General features: G+C 38.2%; 1 protein-coding gene and 1 non-coding gene across 2 annotated transcripts in view; both read right to left on the bottom strand.

The window, feature by feature from the left end:
* Catspere (catsper channel auxiliary subunit epsilon) overlaps positions 1 to 21312 on the bottom strand; it is a 204918-nt gene that overhangs the window by 157380 nt on the left and 26226 nt on the right. The window contains exons 3-6 of the mRNA XM_047519946.1: positions 14307 to 14380; positions 13913 to 13979; positions 12062 to 12132; positions 2142 to 2166 (exon numbers count right to left, since the gene is read on the bottom strand). Of these exons, the coding sequence (XP_047375902.1) occupies positions 2142 to 2166; positions 12062 to 12132; positions 13913 to 13979; positions 14307 to 14380 (237 nt within the window). The remainder of the gene's footprint in view (positions 1 to 2141; positions 2167 to 12061; positions 12133 to 13912; positions 13980 to 14306; positions 14381 to 21312) is intronic.
* Trnai-uau (transfer RNA isoleucine (anticodon UAU)) lies at positions 1599 to 1672 on the bottom strand. Its single transcript has one exon. It is a non-coding gene; the product is annotated as a tRNA-Ile (tRNA).

The following is a 21312-nucleotide window of genomic DNA, read 5'->3' as shown; positions in this document are numbered from 1 at the left end:
CTATTTTCTATGCCTCAACATTTCTTTGGATATTTTCCATATTTTCACTTTTATGTGCTATATTCTGCATGACTCCCATTTCAAATCACTAATTCTCTATTCTTTTCAAGTGTACCTAGTCTGCTGTACTGACTTTTGATTTTTAGATACCTACTTTTTCAGTTTAAGACATTTTAATGGATTAGCTTTTATAGTTATGAAAAGTCCTATTTTTTTGTTTTCTTTCTATTGCTTCTTTTATTTTTGACTATTTTAAACAGGAATCTATTAATTTTAAATAGGAATCTAGACATTTTTCATATGGTTCTTATCTTTAGTTTTGAATAGTATAAACTTTCTCCATTTTGGTGTCTACTTCAGGCAATTTGATTCCTGTAGTTTATACCTTTTATTGTGAGGCTATTTACACAGAATCTGTTTTCTCTGAGAATCCTGCATGTTCTTAGTTATGGAAATAGATTTTTCAATCATTTTTGCCTGCATTCCATGTGATTTACTATTTGCAAAGTCATTTTTGTATTTATTTCTGGGTTATAGGCTCTTACATCTCTTGGGCTATCAAACCAGGACATCCATCTGAGAAACCTTATTTTTGACTCCTTGTTGTAAGAGATGTATCAATTATTTGCAGTTAACCTAAGTCAATAAGTAGAGCTTATCAGTCTCCATTTTATAGGCCCTTTATAAATCCTAACATCATGTAAGGAAATTAGTTTCAGTTCCTCTTTGTCTTAGGGTTTGGAGGTTTCACTTCCTATTCTTATATACACATTAAAATGTTACTCCTTTTGCAGAAGGACTTATATTTTGTTCTCAGCTCAGGATTCAGTCTCAGAACTCTAGCTTGGAGTTCCTTAATTATTTCCAACTTCCTTTTAAGTTCTATACACGCATTTGCACCTATATCAATGTAAAGATCTGGACATGTTTACTAGCATTATATAAACATACATATTCTTTCTCCAGGCATTTCTATGGTTCTCAATGACATAGAGGTTCTAGTCTATATTATTTGGATCTATAACATAGATTCCACTTCTGAAAGCTCCTCTCTGTTTTCTATGTATCTTAAACTGTTGTATTCAACGCTAATATTCTTTAATACTTTTGAACATTGTTATGATTATATCCTTAAAAATCACTGCAGTAATGTCAGTGGGATTTGGGGTAGGAGTACTTAGGGACACACCTGCTTACTCAGGCATCTCTATCTACTGTAGGGAGTTCATTACCTTTTTACTACCTCCTCTTTCCAGCAAATTAAAATATCTATATACACATTTAATTTCTAAATATTATCACTTTATTTCAATTTCTAAAATTTTGAATGTATTGCTCTAATGTACTTGTCCTTCTAATCATTCTCTATTACAGAGTTTAAAATATTTTTGATCTCCTGAACCCTTCTTTCTCTATACTCTCTTTTGGGGCTGAACCCAGGGCCTCACACCTGCTAGGCAAGTGCTTTACTACTAAACTACATCTCCAGTACCCTTTACACTCTTAAAAATAGTTGAAAATCCTGCAAGACTTTTGTTTTCTGTGGGTTTGATTTATCAGCATATACCATATTACAAATTTAAAATGAGGATTTTTTTTGGGGGGTGCTGGGGATCGAACCCAGGGCCTTGTGCTTATAAGGCAAGCACTCTACCGACTGAGCTATCTCCCCAGCCCCCTAAAATGAGAATGTTTAAATACTTAGTTTTAAAACTATGATAAACCTATTATATTGTAGTTAACTTTTTAATGAAAAATAGCTATATTTTCCAAATAGAAAGAAACATAGCTATTTAATATTTTTGAAATCTCTTTAATATCAGTATTAATAGAAGATAGTTGGATGACTATTTCTGATTCTGCAGTTTAGTATATGTTGTTTTGCTGTTAAGTATATTAGAAAAAGAAATCTATCCTTGCACAGATATATAGTTGGAAAAGCATTGACCTTAGGGACCCTCTAAAATTGGTCTTATGGCACACACTAAGAGTCCTCAAAACATGCATTGTTTACCACTGCTGCAAGCAAATTTTATCACAAAATCACTGTGGAAAATTTCTCTCTGATAGATTTGAAAGATAATAAGGAAACAATATATTAGCAATATATGATGGATATAAAACATTGAAAAAATTTTTACCTGGGTTAAATTGTGAAATAAATTTCTGTTGGGAAAAAGAAGAAACATATATTAGTAAACAGCATATTTAATATTAATTTGGATATTTAACTTCCAATACACTTTTCTAAATCTCTAAATATTCTATTTATATTCCATTGCAAATAAATAAACAGGCTAAATATAACAAGTCAACAAACAAAAAAACCCTACATACATCTATTTGTTTATCAATGTATTTTTTGACCCATTTGTCATTATAGAAGACTAAAGAGTATTAATCTGTGTGTTTCCTTAACAATACTACAAGTTTGTGTAATAGAAATTGCATGGTTAATCTTCATAAAAAATTTTGATATTTTTATTTCACATATGTTGTAATTTATGTCAAATACAAAGCCATCCTTTAATGCTACAAATTCTTTATTTATCAGTCCTTGAAAAGGAACAATATTCATTTGTATACTTAGTTGTATGCTTTTTAAGAAGTGCTTTTTTACTTAAAAGTTATTTGTATCTATTTTTATCATATAATCTCTGAAAGTCAATATACCTGAAGAATATTTTCTTCCACTTTCTGATCATGGCACAGTGCCAAATACATTATTATGAATAAAACAATATATTTCAGAATCAGTAAATGAGTATGTAGTTAGTTTCTTTTTTAAATATATTTTTTAGTTGTAGATAGACACAATAACTTTATTTATTTAGTTAGTTAGTTAGTTAGTTAGTGCTGAGGATCAAACACAGTGCCTCACATGTGCTAGGCAAGTGCTCTACCACTGAGCCACAATCCCAACCCTGCAGTTAGTTTCTAAGACTGTATAATGACCATAATATTTCATATGTTCAGCCAAATATGGTCGAGAGTTACTGAATAAGTACTATAAATCTTGACAGGAATACTGTGCTCAATAAAGTTCAAAGTTGATCAAAAAAGATCCCTGGCTCCAGGACTGATATGATCTGCTGTGTGCAATGCTACTTGCACACAAGTTTCAGGAAGAATAAAGTTGGCCACTGAATGAATTACCAGTGCATCTGGGAAGGAATATTTGAAGGCAGAAGGAGAAACGTGTAGGTAATAAAGGAAGATTTGTAATCGTGTAGGGAAGGAATCAGTATCAGTGGATTATAAACTGAACAATCTTATTTGTACAGTGGGGGGGAAAAACAGCTGCATTCTGCTGCATCTTCATCAGTCTGCTTGGTTTTCTTGAGTTGGTGCATAGGTCCCAAGTGCAGAGTGAGAGGAAAGCAAAGGAGAGAATCCTGGAATAACCTGACATTTAAGGTAAGGACAGATGACAAAAAACCAAAGTGTCATGGGTGGGGTGGAGACTGGGAAAGAATTAATATAGAAATAGAAAATAGTGGCATAAGATGAATGAAGGAATGAAAGAGTTTCAAGAAGAAATGAGTGATCTGCAATATTAGATACAGTATAGGAGTCAAACAGTAAGAAAAAAAGAAAACGTCCTATTAACCTTGGCAATTGACTTTGCCAAAGCAATTTAAATAGGTAGGTAGATAATGGGGAAACAGTGATAAAGCTTCGCAGTGAAGCTGGGTGCATGCCTGTAATCCCAGCTGCTCAGGAGGCTGAGGCAGGAGGATTGTGATTCCAAAACCAGTCTCAGCAACTTAGTAAGGCTCTAAGCCACTCAGTAAGACCCAGTCTCAAAATTTAAAATGGGTTGGGGATATGGCTCAATGGTTAAGCACCCCTGGGCTCAATCCCTGGTACCAAAAATCAACAACAACAACAAAAATATTTCACAGTGAAATTGTTCACAAAGATGGAGAATGACCCCCCTGAATTATTCTCCCTCCCTATTCTCTATTCTAACCCTGAGGTGGGGGTGGGGAAAGCAAGCAAGAGAGTTCAGATGCTAACATGATACTTGTTCCAGGAATTCTCCTCCCTAGTGTCAGAACTCTGGTTCGGGGGCAAATAAAATCAATAGGTGCTCTGCATTATTTGTCTTGAACTTTTAATAAATTTATGTTTAAATTTGTGTTTTATAAATCAGTATGACAGAACAATGGAGCATGAGTTGGGGGTTTGGAGCTTTGGCCCATGCACAGTGCTACCTGCTACTGCCTCTCTGCCTCTTTGGGACAGCCTCTTTGACACTCATTCCTCCATGCTCTGGCATCTTGGGTCCTGACTGGTCATCCTCTTGTACCCTCCTTGTCCCCCAAACCTGCTTTTACTTTTGACAATGGTAAGGGTTTAGGCTCTGGTGTGGGAATGGTCAGTACCAGGGATATGTACTCTGCAGCATCTTGGAGTAAGACATGAAAGCAGCTGTCCTACTTCTGGATGGTAGTACCATGGTGTGGCTGATGGAGACTTCACCATTGCAGGAGTGAGCCTCTTGGGCACTTCCAATCCAGGTATATAGCATAGTTCACCAAAGAGGTTGTGCTAATCTTGGGGGCTCCAATTATGTCAAACCTGGCTTGATTTTTTTCAGATCCCACCATTGACCTGGGCATGATGTATGAGGTCTATGGAGAGAAAAAACCGGTAGGAAGTTGGCAGCAGGTGATTAAAGTCTGCATTGGGTCTATGAGTATTTCCATGTCCAAGGAAGCATGACATTATATTGCTAATAAAAAATCATGACAGGTAATAAGAGTGACTATTGAAAAATAAGGTCTATATTTAATACTTTTAATAGTATTTCCCCCTGTTTTTGAAAAAGATCCCATACTTTCACTTTGCATCAGGATGCAGTGATACAGAAGTGGCAGTCATTCCAAACTCATTCTATGATGCTAGGATCACTCCAATACCAAAACCAGACAAAGGCATATCAAGGAAAGAAAACTAACTTCAAACCAATATCCCTGTGAACATAGATGCCAAAATTACTAACAAAATACTGGCAAATTGCATATAAAAACTTATTAAAAAGATAGTGCACCATGATCAAGTGGGGTTCATCCCAGCGATGCAAGTTTGGTTCAATACATGGAAATCAATAAATGTAATTCATCACATCAATAGACTTAAAGAAAAGAATCATATGATAATTTTAATAGATGCAGAAAATGCATTTCACAAAATACAGCATCCATTCATGTTCAAAACACTAGAAAAACCAGGGAAAGTAGGAACATATCTGACATTGTAAAAGCTGTATATGCTAAACCCAAGGCCAATATCATTCTAAATGGAGAAAAATTGAAAGCATTCAAAAACTTGGAAAAAGACAGGGATGCCATCTTTCATCACTTCTATTCAACACAGTCCTGGAAACTCTAGTCAGAGCAATTAGAAGAAAGAAAATTAAAGGGATACAAATAGGAAAAGAAGAGCTCAAAGTATCCCTATTTGCTAATAACATGATTCTCTATTTAGAAGATCCAAAAAGTTTTACCAGAAAATTTCTGGAACCCATAATTGAATTCAGCAAAGTAACAAGATATAAAATTAACACCCATAAAACAGTTGCATTCCTATACATAAGTTATGAATCAATTGAAAGTGAAATTAGGAAACTACCCCATTCACAATAGCCTCAGGAAAAATTGAGAATTAATCTAATAAAAGAGGGGAAAGACCTCTACAGTGGAAACTACAGAACACTAAGGAAAGAAAATGAAGACTTTAAAAGATGGGAAGATCTCTCATGTTCTTGGATAAGCAGTTAACATTGTCAAAATGGATATACTACCAGAAGTGCTATATAGATTTAATACAGTTCCTATTAAAATTTCAATGACACTCTTCATAGAAATAAAAAAAGCTGTCATGAAATTTAAATGGAAAAATAAGAGGCCCAGAATAGACAAAGCAATCCTCAGTGAGAAAAGTGAAGCAAGAAGTATCACAATACCAGACCTTATGGTATACTACAGAGCTATAGTAACAAAAACAGCAGGTATTGGCACCAAAATAGACATGAAGTACAATGGTACAGATTAGAAGACACAGAGACAAACCTACATAAATAAAGTTATCTTATATTAGACAAAGGCACCATAAACATACATTGGAGAAAAGATAGCCTCTTCAACAAATGTTGCTGGGAAAACTGGAAATCCATCTATGGCAAAATGAAATCAAACCACTATTACTCAACCTGCACAGAACTCAACTCAAGGTGGATCAAGGACCTAGGCATTAGATCCAGAGACCATGCATCCACTAAGAGAAAAGTAGGCCCAAATCTCCACTGTATCAGAATAGGAACTGAATTCCTCAACAACACTCCTAAAGCACAAGAAGTAAAATTAAGAACCAATAAATGGTATGGCATCAAACTAAAAAGTTTCTTCACAGGAAAGGAAACAGTCAAGAATGTGAAGAGACAGCCTTCAGATTGGGAGAAAATCTTTGCCACCTGCACCTCAGATAGAGCATTAATCTCCAGAATACATAAATAACTCAAAACTTAACATACACACACACACACACACACACACACACACACAAACACAAAACACCCAATCCATAAATTGGCAAAGGAACTGAACAAACACTTCATAGAAGAAGATATACTATCAGTCAGCAAATATATGAAAAAAATGTTCAACACCTTGAGCAATTAGAGAGATGCAAATCAAAAGTACTCTAGGATTTCATCTCACTCCAGTGAATGGCAATTATCAAGAATGCAAGCAACAATAAGTGTTGGTGAGGATGTGGGGAAAAATACATTGCTGGTGGATCTGAAAATTGGTGCTACCACTCTGGAAAGCAATATGGAGATTCTTCAGAAAACTTGGAATGGAAGCACCTTTGACCCAGTTATTCCACTCCTCAGTATATCCAAAGGATTTTAAATCAACATACTATTGTAACATGGCCACATCAATGTTTAAAGCAGTTCAATTCACAATGGCCAAGCTGGGAACCAACCTAGGTGCCCTTCAACAGATGAAAGGATAAAGAAAATGTGATATATATGCATAATGGAATATTACTTAGCCATAAAAAGAAGTGAAATTATGGCATTTGCCAGTAAATGGATGGATCTGGAAACTATCATGCTAAGTGAAATAAACTAATTCCCCAAAACCAAAGGCCAAATGTTCTCTCTGATATGCAGATGCTAACATATAATAAGGGGTGGTAGAGGGAAGAATAGAAGTTCATTTGATTAGACAAAGGGGAATGAAGGGAAGGGAGAAGAGATGGGAATAGGAAAGACAGTAGAATGAATTGGACATTACTTTCCTACGTTCACATATGAATACATAACCATTGTAATTCCACATCATGTATATCCACAGAATGAGAAGTTATACTCCATAATATAACTATGTATGTATAATATGTCAAAATACATTCTACTGTCATGTATAACTAAAAAGAATAAGAAATTTAAAAAGAAAGCTACTAGTATAACTCTTGAACATAAATACAAAAATCCCCAACATAATTAGCAAATCATCCAAAAATGTACAAAAGAATTATCCACTATAACCCTGTGAGATTTATCACAGGCATCCAAAGTTGGTTCAATATTTAAAACAACTAATATATTATAGAGTAGGCTGAAGAAGAAAAATTACATGATTATATCAACTGATGCAGAAAAGCAGGAACTTGACTTCATTGCTGGTGTGAATGGAAAACGGCATACGCGCTTTGGGAACCAGTTTGGTGGTTTCTTACAAAACTAAATAAACACCATAGGAATCCAGTAATAAATAGCACACCTTGGTATTAACTCAAAGGAGTAGAGAACTTCTGCCCATTAAAAAACAAAAACAACAACAACAAAAAACTTGCAGAGGGATGTTGATAGCAGCTTTATAACTGCCCAAATTGGGAAGCCCAACATTACTTAGCCATAAAAAGAAGTGAAATTATGGCATTCAAAAGGCAACGAGAACATCCAGGCAATGGGATATTATTAAGAGGGGAAAAAAAAGAGCTATCAAGCCATGAAAAAACATGAAGGAACCTTAAATGAATAGTACTAAATGAAAGAAAGCAGTCTGAAAAGTCTATGTACTATATGATTCCATCTATATGACATTCTGGAAGAGGCCAAACCAAGGAGACAATAAAAAGATCTGAGGGAGGAGCAAAATGAATACATGAAACATAAGAATGAAAATAACAAGCATGATACTATACTGTTGGATACATGTCATTAACACATTTGTCCGAGCCTACAGAAAGTATAACACCAGTGACCCCTATTGTAAACTATGGACTTTGGATGTTGAGGCATTAATTGTCACTCTGGTAGGGATATTGATAATGGGGGGACTATGCATGTATGGGGGCAGGGGGAAAGACTATTCCAATGGATAGTCTCAATTTTACTGTGGACTTAAAACTACTCTAAAAATGTGAAATAAACTATATTCTACATAACAGCAAGAACTACTTAGAAAATGTAATTTTAAAACTTTGATTATAATAGCCACAAAAATATGAAGAAACTAGGAATATATCTAATAAAAATTCTGAGCAGGTTTCTGAAAAAGTACACTTCATTGACTAAGATGTAAAAGAAACCAAAAATTTAAGGGTTAGTTGTTATTTGTGAGTGTAAAGATTTCCCAAATCAATTAAAGTATTAAGACAAATTTTATAAAAATCCTGAGGCTAGCATGCAGAGAAACACAATAAATAAACAAATTTTTAAAAATCATGACTAGGGATTTTGTCAAATTTGACAAATCAATTCCAAATTTTTGTAGGGAGGAAAAATAGGCCCAAAACATAGCTAGTAGATTCCTGAAGAAGGGCAATGGTTAGTGCCAGAGGGAAGTGGTTACTTTGACTAAGAGTTGTCAAGATTTTATAAATGACGATATGTAGTATTTGTTCAAGTATAGGTGAATAGATCAGCTAAACAGAATAGTTAGCTCAGAAGGAGATCAATATGGACATCTGACCAACAGAGAGTTGACACTGTAGATAAATACATTAATCGATAAATGGGCATGAGAATATTAGTTATTCATGTAAAAAAATAAAATTGGATTCTTATTTTGAAGATTGTATAAAAACTAATTCCAGGTAGATTAAGAACTTAATTATTGAAGGAGAAATTATATAAACATTTAGAAAACAATACAAGAGACTACATGACTGCGGGTAGGGAAAGATTTCTTAAATAGATTTTAAAAGGCATAAACCCATAAAAGAAAGAATTAATAAATTCATCCACAATAGTTAGGACCTCTGTTATCAACAGGAGCCGAGGAAGTAAAAATCTACATACAGTGGTAAAAAATATTCTCAATACATACATCTGATAATTGGGTGGAAATTAAAACATATAAAATCCTATAAATTATTATGAAAACTAAAAATAACTCAGAAATGGACAAAATGCTCATTGAACAGAAAAGGGAAGAAAAATTCTTCATGAGCAAATACAATATGCTCAATGTCAACAGTAATCAGTGAAGTGCAAATAAAAAGCACAATGACATAATTTCACACCTAGATTGGAAAGATTTGCAAAGTTAGACAATTCTAACTGTTGGTGAGGATGTAACAAAATGGGAGCTTTCATGCACTGCTAGTGTGGATGTATATTTGGACAACTTTTCCAAAAACAATTTAGACATTACCTAGTAAAGTTCAACAAATGCATTCCCTACTTTTTAGGCAATTGCACTTCTAGAAATATACATTGGAGCAACTTTTGTTTATATGAATTAGATACAAATTATTATAGGATCTTGATAAAATGCAGATTAAGATCCAGTTGGTCTTGCATGAGACTTGATACTCTTTCCTTCTAAAAAGTTTCCAGGTGGTGCCAGTGCTGCTGATTCTGGGATCACATTATGATACTCATAGCCTTGAGATTGTTCAAGATTGTTCATAGCATCATTTGTAGTTGCAAACAAATGCGTGAGCAGCAGAATGGAAAAAAAAGTCACACAATTGGACACAGTGGAATAGCATAGAGCAGTCACAATGAAAGAACCAAAGATTCTTGTTTAAATGTAGACAATTCTCAAAAACAGAATCTTTAGAGAAGGAAGCAAGTCACAGAAGAATACCTACAATGATTCAATTTTAAAAATGTCCAAGAACTGACAAATTGTACAATTTATTACCATATTATATAGTTGGTAAACTATAAACAAAAAGCAAAGACTTGTTCATTGTATAATATTCAGGATAGTGCTTAACTCTTGGGGATTAATAGGATGTGATCAATAGAAACATAACAAAGTTCTAAGGTTCCAATAAGTGTTCTATTTTTTTTTTTTAACGGGTGAGGGATACATAGGCATTCATTTCATTATAAATTTCTAAATGGTATTTATTTGGGGCTAACTTCTCCCTGGATAGGTGCTTCTGTTTTCGACTTGAGGAAATCTATCTGGCTCAGGGCAGCCTGGAGACCTACCTCTTTCTGTGTCAGTTTTTGGGGCTAATTGTGTATAAATGAGATTGGTAACCTGTTAAGCTGACTTAAATATTTCTTGACAGAAATCTTAGTCAGTTTGAGATGTTCTAAATGAGGTGGCTTTAACATTTTTTCCTTACAGTTCTAAGCTAGAAAGTGCAAGGTCAAGCTGATGATAAATTAAATGTCTAGTGAAAGCCTGTTCCTAGCTCACAGATGAACCTTATCATTGTGTTACAACATGGTGGAAGGGGTGAGGGAGCTCTCCCCAGTCTCTTTCATAAGAGCACTAATCCTATTCCTGGGACTCTACTTTGATGACCTAATCAGTTTCCAAAGCCCCATCTCTAAATACCACCACATCAGGGATTAGGTTGCAACATGATTTTTGGTGGAGGGAGGTAACCATTCAGTTCGTTGCAACAGACTCTCCTCTCTGGTGGTTCCCAAGTTTTCTCCTTGGGGAAAATAGAAAGCAGTCCATTTGACCACAGAGGCAGGTCTTATTTTCCAATTCAGCTCCACAAGGAATTTTTTAACTCTAAATTTTCCTTTGTCTATTTCTAAACTGGTTCAGAACCCATTAGAGAGAGGACAGAAGCCTAACATTTTCATGACCAATCTTTACTTCTCAGTGAGACTCTGGGAAGGTGGTAGTAATTCAGAAAGAAATGGCTCAATGTGTGTTTCTGATGGAGCTTGCTGAAAACTAGTTATTAGGGTATACAGTGTGGTTCCGAATTTCTAATTCAAAAATTGCATATAAACTGCAGAATCATCTGATGTTAAGGAACCATGCGGACCAGGAAAATAAAGATATCAGTCACCAACCATGCTTTACCAAAAACATGAATATTCAGATTGTTTTGCTTGTGTCTTGTCCCAGTCCTCAAGGGAAGAATGGTTCTCCCAAGGGGATGATTATTAAGTGGATAAAAAGAAACAGGAACATTATACTCATCTGAGGAGCAGGATCACATAATACAGTTCTTTATATCCTACACAATTCTTGTGATATTGCCTTGACTATGATACTAAAGCATGTTCTGATTCATGGACACTTTTTTTTTTACTTAATGAGTAATTTTACAGTGCAATTAATTATGTATTCTTACCTGCTTCTTAGTGATATTCATTTACTCATATTAAAATTAATTTGAAGATTTACATAAGACAAAGAGTCTTTTGTTTTATATATATATGTATACATATATATAAATAGGAGAGCCTTACAGTCTAAGAAATCAGAGTCCATTGTCAATGATATACTTTAGTAGTTTTGTATTTTTGTCAAAATCATTTAACCTCATGTTTTCTCATCTATTAAAGAAAATAATACTTGCATTTATGTGGTTATTATGAAAGTCAAAAAAGACAATGTATATAAGGCGTAAACATGTAGACACAGTATGTGTTCAAAAGTGGTTACTGCTGATATTTTTATTGTTATTCAGTATCACTTTAGCAACCAACAGGTCAGTAGATAAAAGTTTGTATGAAAACCATAATATAGACAATTGCATTTGTGATTAAATTAAAAGCTAAAGCTAAATAAAACCATTAATACTTTGTATTTCAAATGGCATTACTTACACAACTTTATAATACCACAGAAAACAAACATTAGAAGTCTCCACTGTCAAATAGCGTTCTTCTTCATTACCCTAAAATAAAATGCAAAAGAAACTAGAATATACTGTTAATTTTAAAATAAATACACATATGGACACATTGACACAAAAGTCATAGAGGAACTAAATTACTTCTCTAAGATTAGACAAAGAGGAATAAATAATTTTCAGAACAGAATACACATATGATACTAGCTCAATTCTTTACTTCCTGTAATTAAGAACTTACTATCATGAGTGACAAATTTAGAAGATATTTTATTATTATATTTTTCTTTTCTATTGATATATAATTCAATTAATTTTCTGGTTCAAAAGTTCTCAGGTGATTTTACTCCCCAGGAGACATTTGACAATGCCTGGAAATGCTTTTGGTTGTTACAACTGAGTGCTTTTGAGTACATTTCAAAAGTCTGATGTACTTCCTTAGCTAGTTATAGGATCAAATAATAGACACAAAAATGACAGACATTCCTACATGTGTGGGTGTGTGCATATTGTTATACAACATTATACATTTATATGGTGGTATGAGGTGTCTCCCAGAAGCTCCTGTTAATACAGGGATATTCAGAAGTGAGATGATCAGATTATGATGACTGCAACCTAATTGGTCCATCCTAGTTTGAATGGAACGATTGGGTGGGAACTTCAGGCAGGTGGAGGTGCGTCACAGTGGGCATGCACTAGAAGGGCGCATCTTCCCTGGGGCCCCTTCTCTTTCTGCTTTCTTGCTGCCATGAGGGGAGCAGCTTCTCTCAATTGTACCTTTCCCCCATAATGTTCTGATTCACTTGGGCCCAGAGCAATGAACTGTCCTGTGTACTGAGGCCCCTGAAACTGTGAGCCTCAAATAAACTTTCCCTCTTCTAAGTTGTTTTTGTTGGGTGTTTTGGTCACAGTGATGTAAAAGCTGACTAAAACATATGGACTTCAAACATAAAAGGGAAAGGAGCCCTCTTTCATGAATTGTGTTCTTGAAACTGGAACATACTTAAAGACTTGAAAAGACAAATAGAAATATTTTTCACTCTCTAGGGATTTAAAAATGAATTAACATTCATCTGGCCTCTCCCATATCATTCTGTCTACTTGTGCCTTGAAAAGAAAGTTAATTAATTAAAGAGAGGTCTTAAGTCCCAAAGTAAAAGAAGGTTTTGTCACAAGGAGTCTCTATAACAGTAGCTTCAGATATACTTGTGTGGGAACATCAGCAGTCAGATATGTGACCAGTTCTTTGTTACTAATCATTAAAGTGCCAGTGCCTTATAATGGCTTCACTTTGTGTTTGTTTTTATTTGGCAAACTAAAGTAGAGTCAGCATTATTCTCATTCTTTTGCATTTACATATGCTCTCTTGAATTCAAGAAAATGCAGTAGAGTACTAAACAAGTCTGCTAGAAATTGCTCTCAATCCTGGGTATTGTCATAGGGGTACATGATATAAGACCCACTGATCTGAGAATACTATATCTTAAGATGATGGCTATGGACTTTACGATTGTTATTAATAAAAAAGGCTAACATAGGTGTTGGGAGTGTAGGTCAGTGGTACAGCACTTGACTAGCAGACCTGAGACCCTCGTTCAATTCCTAGCCCCATAAACAAACAAGGTAAAATCAGATATCATTTCATAATTTATGATTTGGCATGAGATATACCTAAAAATAATAACATACTGACAATAATTTAAAAAGTTTTCTCTTGTTTAATATTATTTAAAACAGATAAACTAGGTTGAAAAACTAAAAAAATAAATAAAATAGGAATGATTATTCAAGATTCAATAAGTTATCATTAAAATCAACTTACACCTGTAACAACTGGTTGTACAATGTGAACACCAGGAGAAGGACAACGTAATTCTGTCACAGGTGATCTAGTGTTGTAAAAGAATAGGAAAGAAGAAATTACAGTTGCATACAAGTTGCATAAAAATTGCCTCACTTTTTTTTTAACCTTAAAAGCTTCAATTGAATTCTAAGAAAATTTTAAATATGGCAAGATTTCTTTTTTTTTTTTTTTTTTTTTTTTCTTTTTTTGAGACAGGGTCTTGCTAAATTGCCAAGGCTGGCCTTTAACTTGCAATTCTCCTGCCTCAGTCTCCTCAGTTGCTGGGATTACAGGCGTGTGCCACAGCACAGCTATGAATGCTTTTTTACATGTAAATATACGTATAAATTTACATTGATGGTAAAAGTCTTACTTGGTATCTTTAATATGACAAGTTTCTGGCACATTCCACTTAGAAAATGATGTTCCTTCATATTCTAACTTGATCTAAAAAAGAAAATGACAAGAGTTCAAATGAAAAATGTGCTTCAACACATTCATCTCAGTGTTTGGATGTAGGGTTCAATATTCTGAGACCTTATTATTTAAAGATAGAATAACTAAAATCCAGTTGCTTTGAAATGTACAAAATAATATGACAAAGGAAGAGTAGCTTCCTGGGACACTTCAGTATCTCCCCTAGTCTATAAACTTTTAATTTGAGAGTGGGTACTGGGGATTGAACCCAGGACCTGGCTCGTGCTAAGCAAGTAATCTATTATTGAACTATATTCTCATTCCCAGTACACTTTATTTTACTTGAAAAATAATCTATTAAGCATGTAGGAGCAGACCAACATATTCTGGGGATTAAAAAAGGCTGAGGAAGACATGATCCTTTATTTAAAAAAACAAGGCACTTTTCATTCCGAGATCCTGTTATTTACACATCACCAATTATCATCATACTATCACTTGTTACCTTCTCCTTATTTCTACAGCTATTTTTCCCCTCACCTCCCTGTTCTTTCATTTATAAATTCTTTCTTTCCCCTCCTGAAATATAGTGAGACGCTTGCTTACATTGTCAGTCTTAGGTCCAGCATTGGTAGTCTTTAGCTAGAGTTGGAACCCCAGTTCACCCTCTAATCTTTATTACACAAAAATTATGGACATATGTGTATGTCAACATTAATTGTTTTCTAATTTGTAATATGACATTATTAATACCATTTCACGGACTTGACGTTACAGGTTTAATGACAATGTATAACAAGAAGAGAAAAAATAATCAGAAGATATAATTTTGAAACATAAAAAGCAAAATTTGATAGAATTACTAGGAGAAAATTTTAAAGTCATTCGTGAAGGACATGGTTACCTACCTGTCCTCTCACCCCGCCTCAAATGATCCCACCACCAAAACTCCTCCCAAGACCTGGCCCTGCCCCTTGCCCGCCAAAAGGGCCGACAAAAACAAATAACTCCTCAGTGGCCTGGCTCTGCTAAGGCTGTATGGAAAGCCCAGAACCTCGTGGCCAGCATTTTACCCCTGAAAACAGGTGTTTGATGGATGGACCCTGTGGATGAATAAAGAAGACCTTGCTGAGCCAAGGTCTGCTCCAGGCCTCTGTCATTTGTGCACCATGTGTTTTCATTTTGGTTCCCTGACCAGGAAACGGGAAGTTTGGGGGGTTCTTTTACCCCTCCCTGTTCCAGCGAACCTCCAGTTCTCCCATCAGAGGCTGCCTTAGGCCCGGAGTGGTAAGGTATGTGTTTGGGAGAAGCGGATCTGCCGCCTTACCCCTCCCCTCAAGGCCTCCAGTTGTCACCGCCAGTGGGTGAAGAGGGGAGGACCCTGAGTTTGTGTAGGGTGGGCCGCCACCCAGTCCAGCCTGGAACTGCCCTTCTCCCTGCAGGGTCGCTATGGTCCTACTCCTCTCCCTTCTTCTCACCCCAATGTGGGAGACTGTGGGCCTCCTGGCCCACCCGCCAGTCCAGGAGCACGGACGGATCTTACTATAAGGGTAGCTAGCGTAAATATCCATGAGAGACACAGCTGAGTTCAAGCAAAGGTTTACTGATAGAGTGCCAGGCTGCCCCTCTGCAAGGCGCAGCAGCCTGTAGGATCTTATCGTTCAGTCCAGGACCTCCACATCATCAACGCAGCAGTCCTGCCAATTCATCCAGTGGTTCCCAACCCATACACTCTATTGTCTCTCATCCCTAAGGACACCTCTTACTTCACAGTCTTAGATCTTAAAGATGCCTTTTTCTCTATCCCCATCCATCCTGACTCATAAAATACCTTTGCCTTTACATGGACTGACCCAGATACTCATCATTCCCAACAGCTCACCTGGACAGTCCTTCCCCAGGGATTTCGAGACAGTCCCCATTTCTTTGGCCAAGCACACCATAAGGATTTCTCTTCTCTTTCTCTGCCACCCAGTCTTCTCCTACAATATGTGAATGATCTCTTCTGTAGTCCTACCTTTCAGAACTCTCAAAATCACACTATTATCCTCCTTAACTGCCTGGGGGAGAAAGGTTACCATTTTTCTCCATCAAAAGCACAGATATCTAGAACCTCTGTCCTCTACCTTGGGGTCCATCTCACTCCCTCACATTGAGAAATCACCACCGATCGATCGCAAGTCAGTTATCTCCCCCCTGCCTTCCCCCACAAAGGGAGACACACTCTTCTTCTTAGGTATTGCTGGTTTCCCTTCCCAATTTTGACCTGCTGGCCAACCTTTTATATGAGGCAACAAAGGAGATCCTAAAGAGCCCCTTGGTCCTTCTAAACCCATCTCTGCCGATTCGAAGCCCTAAAGAAGGTCCTCCTTACTGCACCTGCACTTAGTCTCCCTTGTCTCTGCCAACCTTTTCTTCTCTATGTTCCTGAGAGACAGGGCTTAGCCCTAGGTGTTCCGGGACAACAGAATGGACCCTCCTTTGTCCCTGTGGCATATCTCTTCCAAACAATTCCACCCTACCACCGGGGGTTGGGCTCCTTGTCTCCAAGCTCTCACAGCAGCTGCTCTCTAAGCCCTGGAAAGCAAGAAACCCACCTTTGGACAACACACCATCACCTTTCTGACCTCCTGACTGATGAGGCTCTTCAGGTTTGGCCCCCTCCTGCTTTCTACTCCTCCAGGTCTCCCTCACTGGAAGCCCCCACACTGTCCTTACACTCTTGCCCATCCCTAAACCCTGCTACTCTTCTTCCTAGTCCTCAACTACCAGTTACACACTCCTGCCAGGAAGACCTGGAGGAATTTCTCCCTCACCCCTCCCATATACAGGAGGGACCCCTACTCGACCCGACCTCTCATGGTTCATTGATGGGAGCTCCTTCATCCACCAAACACAGCCACAGGCAGGCGATGCTATTGTCTCCTCCACTGACACAGTCTCTTCCCCTGGGTACAACGTCTCAAAAGGTTGAGCTTTTCGCCCTCACCTGAGCCTTACAATTGACAAAAGGAAAATCAGCATTTACACTGATTCAAAGTATGCTTTTCACATTCCCCTATCACATTCTGCCATATGTAAAGAAAGCCAATTCCTGTCAACCAAAGGTGCTCCCATAGTTAATGGGCCTCTAATCCTTGAGCTGCTTAAAATGGCTCACCTTCCTTCCAAGATAGGGATCATTCACTGTAAAAGTCACCAAACTGACTCCTCTCCTATTACACAAGGGAACAACAAAACTGACCTAGAAGCCAAAGCAGCAACACTGTCTAGTCCACCCAACTCCTTCTCGCTCCTCCAATAACCCCTCATTATATGCCAGAGGAACACAATTTATACAAACAACAGGCTGCAGCAACAGAAGGCCCCTGGTTAAAGATTAACAGAAAATATGTGCTCCCACAGGAAGAGCTTCTCACCATTCTTACTCAGATCCATAACTCCCTTCACATCAGTTGTCAAACCTTTTCTCTGCCTCCTCTGGTCCCTTTTCTTTCACCCCCAGCTACTCCCAACTCCCTGTAAAGTCACTCGAAAATGCTCCCTATGTGCCATCACATCACCACAAGGTGTCTCCAGCCCTCCCCCCTTTCCCACCCATCAGGCCCGAGGCCATACTCCTGGAGAGGACTGGCAACTTGATTTTACTCACATGCCCCCCTCCGCCAAAAGACCAAATACCTCCTCACTTTAGTCCACTTTCTCAGGATGAACAGAAGCTTTCCCTACAACTACTGAAAATTTGGCCACCGTTACTAATGTTCTACTGGAAGAAATTATTCCCAGATTTGGCCTCCCCCACTCACTTCAGACTGACAATGGTCCCTCCTTCATTTCTCAGATAGTCCAACAGCCCTTAACATTTCCTGGAAGCTACACATTCCCTATCATCCTCAGTCCTCAGGAAAAGTAGAAAAAGCTAATTCTTTCCTTAAATCCCAGCTCACTAAACTGTCCCTAGAGTTAAAACAGCCCTGGACCATCCTTCTACCTTTGGCCTTAATGAGTTTGAGAGCCACGCTGGGTTCCCCTTCCTTTATTAGTCCTTCTGAACTTATGTACAGTCACCCTTTCCTCCTGGGATCCACACCTGTTTCCCTGAGTCCTCTCAGCGACTACTTTCCCATTCTTTCCCTAATGAGGCATCTGCTCTCTGAACATGCGGACAGGCTTCTACCCCAACCACAACCCTCCTCTCTGCTGCCTACCTATCTCCCTCATCCTGGGAACTGGGTGGATCTCAAAAATCTTCATTCTTCTCTTCTATTCCCCAAATGTACAGGACCATTCCAAGTTCTCCTGCCTACCCCAATAGTCACCAAGTTTGCTGGAAGACCCTCATGGTTTCATCTCAGCAAGGTTAAACTGACCCCTGTAGGCAGCCTGTCTCCTCTGCCTCCTTCTCCCACTCCAGGTCACAGGTACTCCTGCAGCTTAAAAAATCCTACTACAATCAGATCGACACGGATCCCAGAGGAACCATAAGTCCATGCACTCTTAGTACCATTACTGGTCTTTTGTACAGATACAGGGTATCTGTCTGTGGAACAACAGTATTTCCCTTGTTGCCATATCTTCCCTGGCCCAATTTCAGGCAGGGATCTCATTCCTCCACCTTCAAGGCACACTCTCTGACTTCTTTCCAGAAGAAATCTCTTATTTCTCTTCCTTACTTCTATTCTCTTTTTCTCTCCTATACATTCAAAAACATTAGGCTATTGGCAATTCCAGGTTCGCAAAGCCTGGGGCACACAGACTCTTCTTAACTCCACCTGCTGGGATGGCATTCCCAAGACTCATGTGGTTCTCCAGTTTGATGCCTGCGCAATCACCACGCCACAAAATTTTATCATAGAGCACTACTCCCTCGATTGGGAACGAGAATATGCCTCTCGGCCCAAGTACATATGCTTCAAACACAAACACACCAGCTTGCAAAAGTAGTCCTGATGAGGCTTATTGTCCCTATTGATCTTCCCATATCATGTTCACACAGTTACCACGGGAAGTTACTTTCTCAAACTCCGTCACCTCAACTGTAAAAGTAACCAATGTAACCCCATACAATACACTATCCCTGACCCTCAAAACCCACTTTGGGACTCCACCATTAAGGCTGGGGTTCATACAGATGGGCAGGATAGAGATCCAACAGGAATAATCTAAATTATTAAGGCCTACATTCAACCGGTTGACAAATCAATATACAACATAGCTCAGACCATCACAAACACCATTAAACCCACACCTAGATCCCCTCCTGCTCACATTTCTCAACACAACCTTACAATTCCTCAATAATTCTAACCCATCCTATACTTCTGACTGCTGGCTCTTTGTCCCTCTTACCCATGGCTCATTGATAGCAAACACTATCCCTTCTCCATGGACTTCCAATCTAACCTCTCTCTTCACCACTTTATTCCAATGTCTCCTACTTTGCTGCACCCTCCCCCACCCTGTCTCCACTCCACTATGCTACCTAACAGTTCCCTATGCAACACAATGTACAATGTCACTCAACCACTCCAGAGCCAACCTGGCATCTTCTTTCTCTGTGGAAGCTCCATTCTTCACTACCTGACAACTCCTATTCCTACCTTCTGCCTCCCTGTCCTCCTCACACCCGATATAACCATATACTCTGAGGGGAAGTTTGAATTGTCTCTTTCCTCCCCCTCCTGGACTCTGCTTTAATGTCTCAGACATTGCAAAAGAGCAATTCTTGCCTCAGTCATCATTGGTTCAGGCATATTGACAGCAGATGGCACAGGGGTAACAAAAATAGGGTACAGTCACCCATCTTTACTATAAACTCTTCCAAGAATTGAATGAGGACTTGGAATGGGTGGTAGATTCCCTAGAGTCTCTTAAAATCCAAGTCACCTTCTTAGTCAATGTAGTTTTCCAAAATAGGAGAGTCGAGAACCGACTAATGGCAAAGAAGGGAGGCACTTGTGTCTTTTTAGGACAGGAATGCTGTTATTTCACCAACAAATCGGGAATAGTTCAAGGAAAAATAGCTGAACTCTGGGAGAACATCAAAAAATGCATCCAGGAACAGCAGCAGTCACCTCTGTGGGAACTTTTGGGCCAGACTCTCCCCTGGCTGCTCCCGTTGATGGGCCCTCTGTTTACACTCATCATACTGGTCTTAATAGGATCTTGTCTGGTAAATTGCCTGAAAAAGTTTTTACACTTACTACCTATCCATGTCACCCAAAAGGGAGTGCAGCTCCCATGATGACAATCAAATCATCGATTCTCCAGGGAACTCTATGCACAGCCTCCAGTCACTGCCCAGAGCGTGGGCTCCCTCAGGGGTACACCCCTTCTCTGACCCTCCCGCCCCGTATCCCTTGGCTGCCAGCATAGCTGTGTGTCTCATGCTGGTCTGATGGTCTCCACTGCCTTTGCAGCAGGCCCACCCCGAAGTTATGGGGCTCACACCATGGGAGGAAGCACACATATGGGGCCACACCCCAGAGATGCATGCTGCTGCGGTGACCCACCGGGTACCACAACATCATCTGCCATCTTGCATCGAAAGAGGTGGATTGGATCCCCCTTCCCCCGGGTGTTGGAAATGTCTGCCCTGACTTGCTTCCGTATCTTTTCTGTGGGGGAACTCTGACCATTTATTTTGTATTACTCTCATTCATTATGGTACTCAGGTCTTTTTGTTTCTCTCAGAAACACCCTTTCCCCCAGATGACTTTACAATTATTATTATTATTTTTTTTTTAAACCAGAGTTTTGCCACAGACACCTCTACTGACCCAAGACATTCTTAAAAGGGAAACCCAAACTGCTTTCCCCAGTCAACCCATCTCAGCTAGAAGCAGAAGGCAAATATTCCCCTTCTGAAGAGATTTTTAAGGACACAACTAGCTGGTAAATGTCCTTCCTTAACTTAAAATAATTATCAAAAGGTTAATTAGTATTCTCCATCCTGAGTGAGG

This window comes from Sciurus carolinensis, chromosome 12 (assembly GCF_902686445.1).
Source record: "Sciurus carolinensis chromosome 12, mSciCar1.2, whole genome shotgun sequence".
NCBI lineage: Eukaryota > Metazoa > Chordata > Mammalia > Rodentia > Sciuridae > Sciurus > Sciurus carolinensis.
Note: the sequence above shows the minus strand (reverse complement) of the source record. Positions and strands in the feature narration are given on the sequence as shown.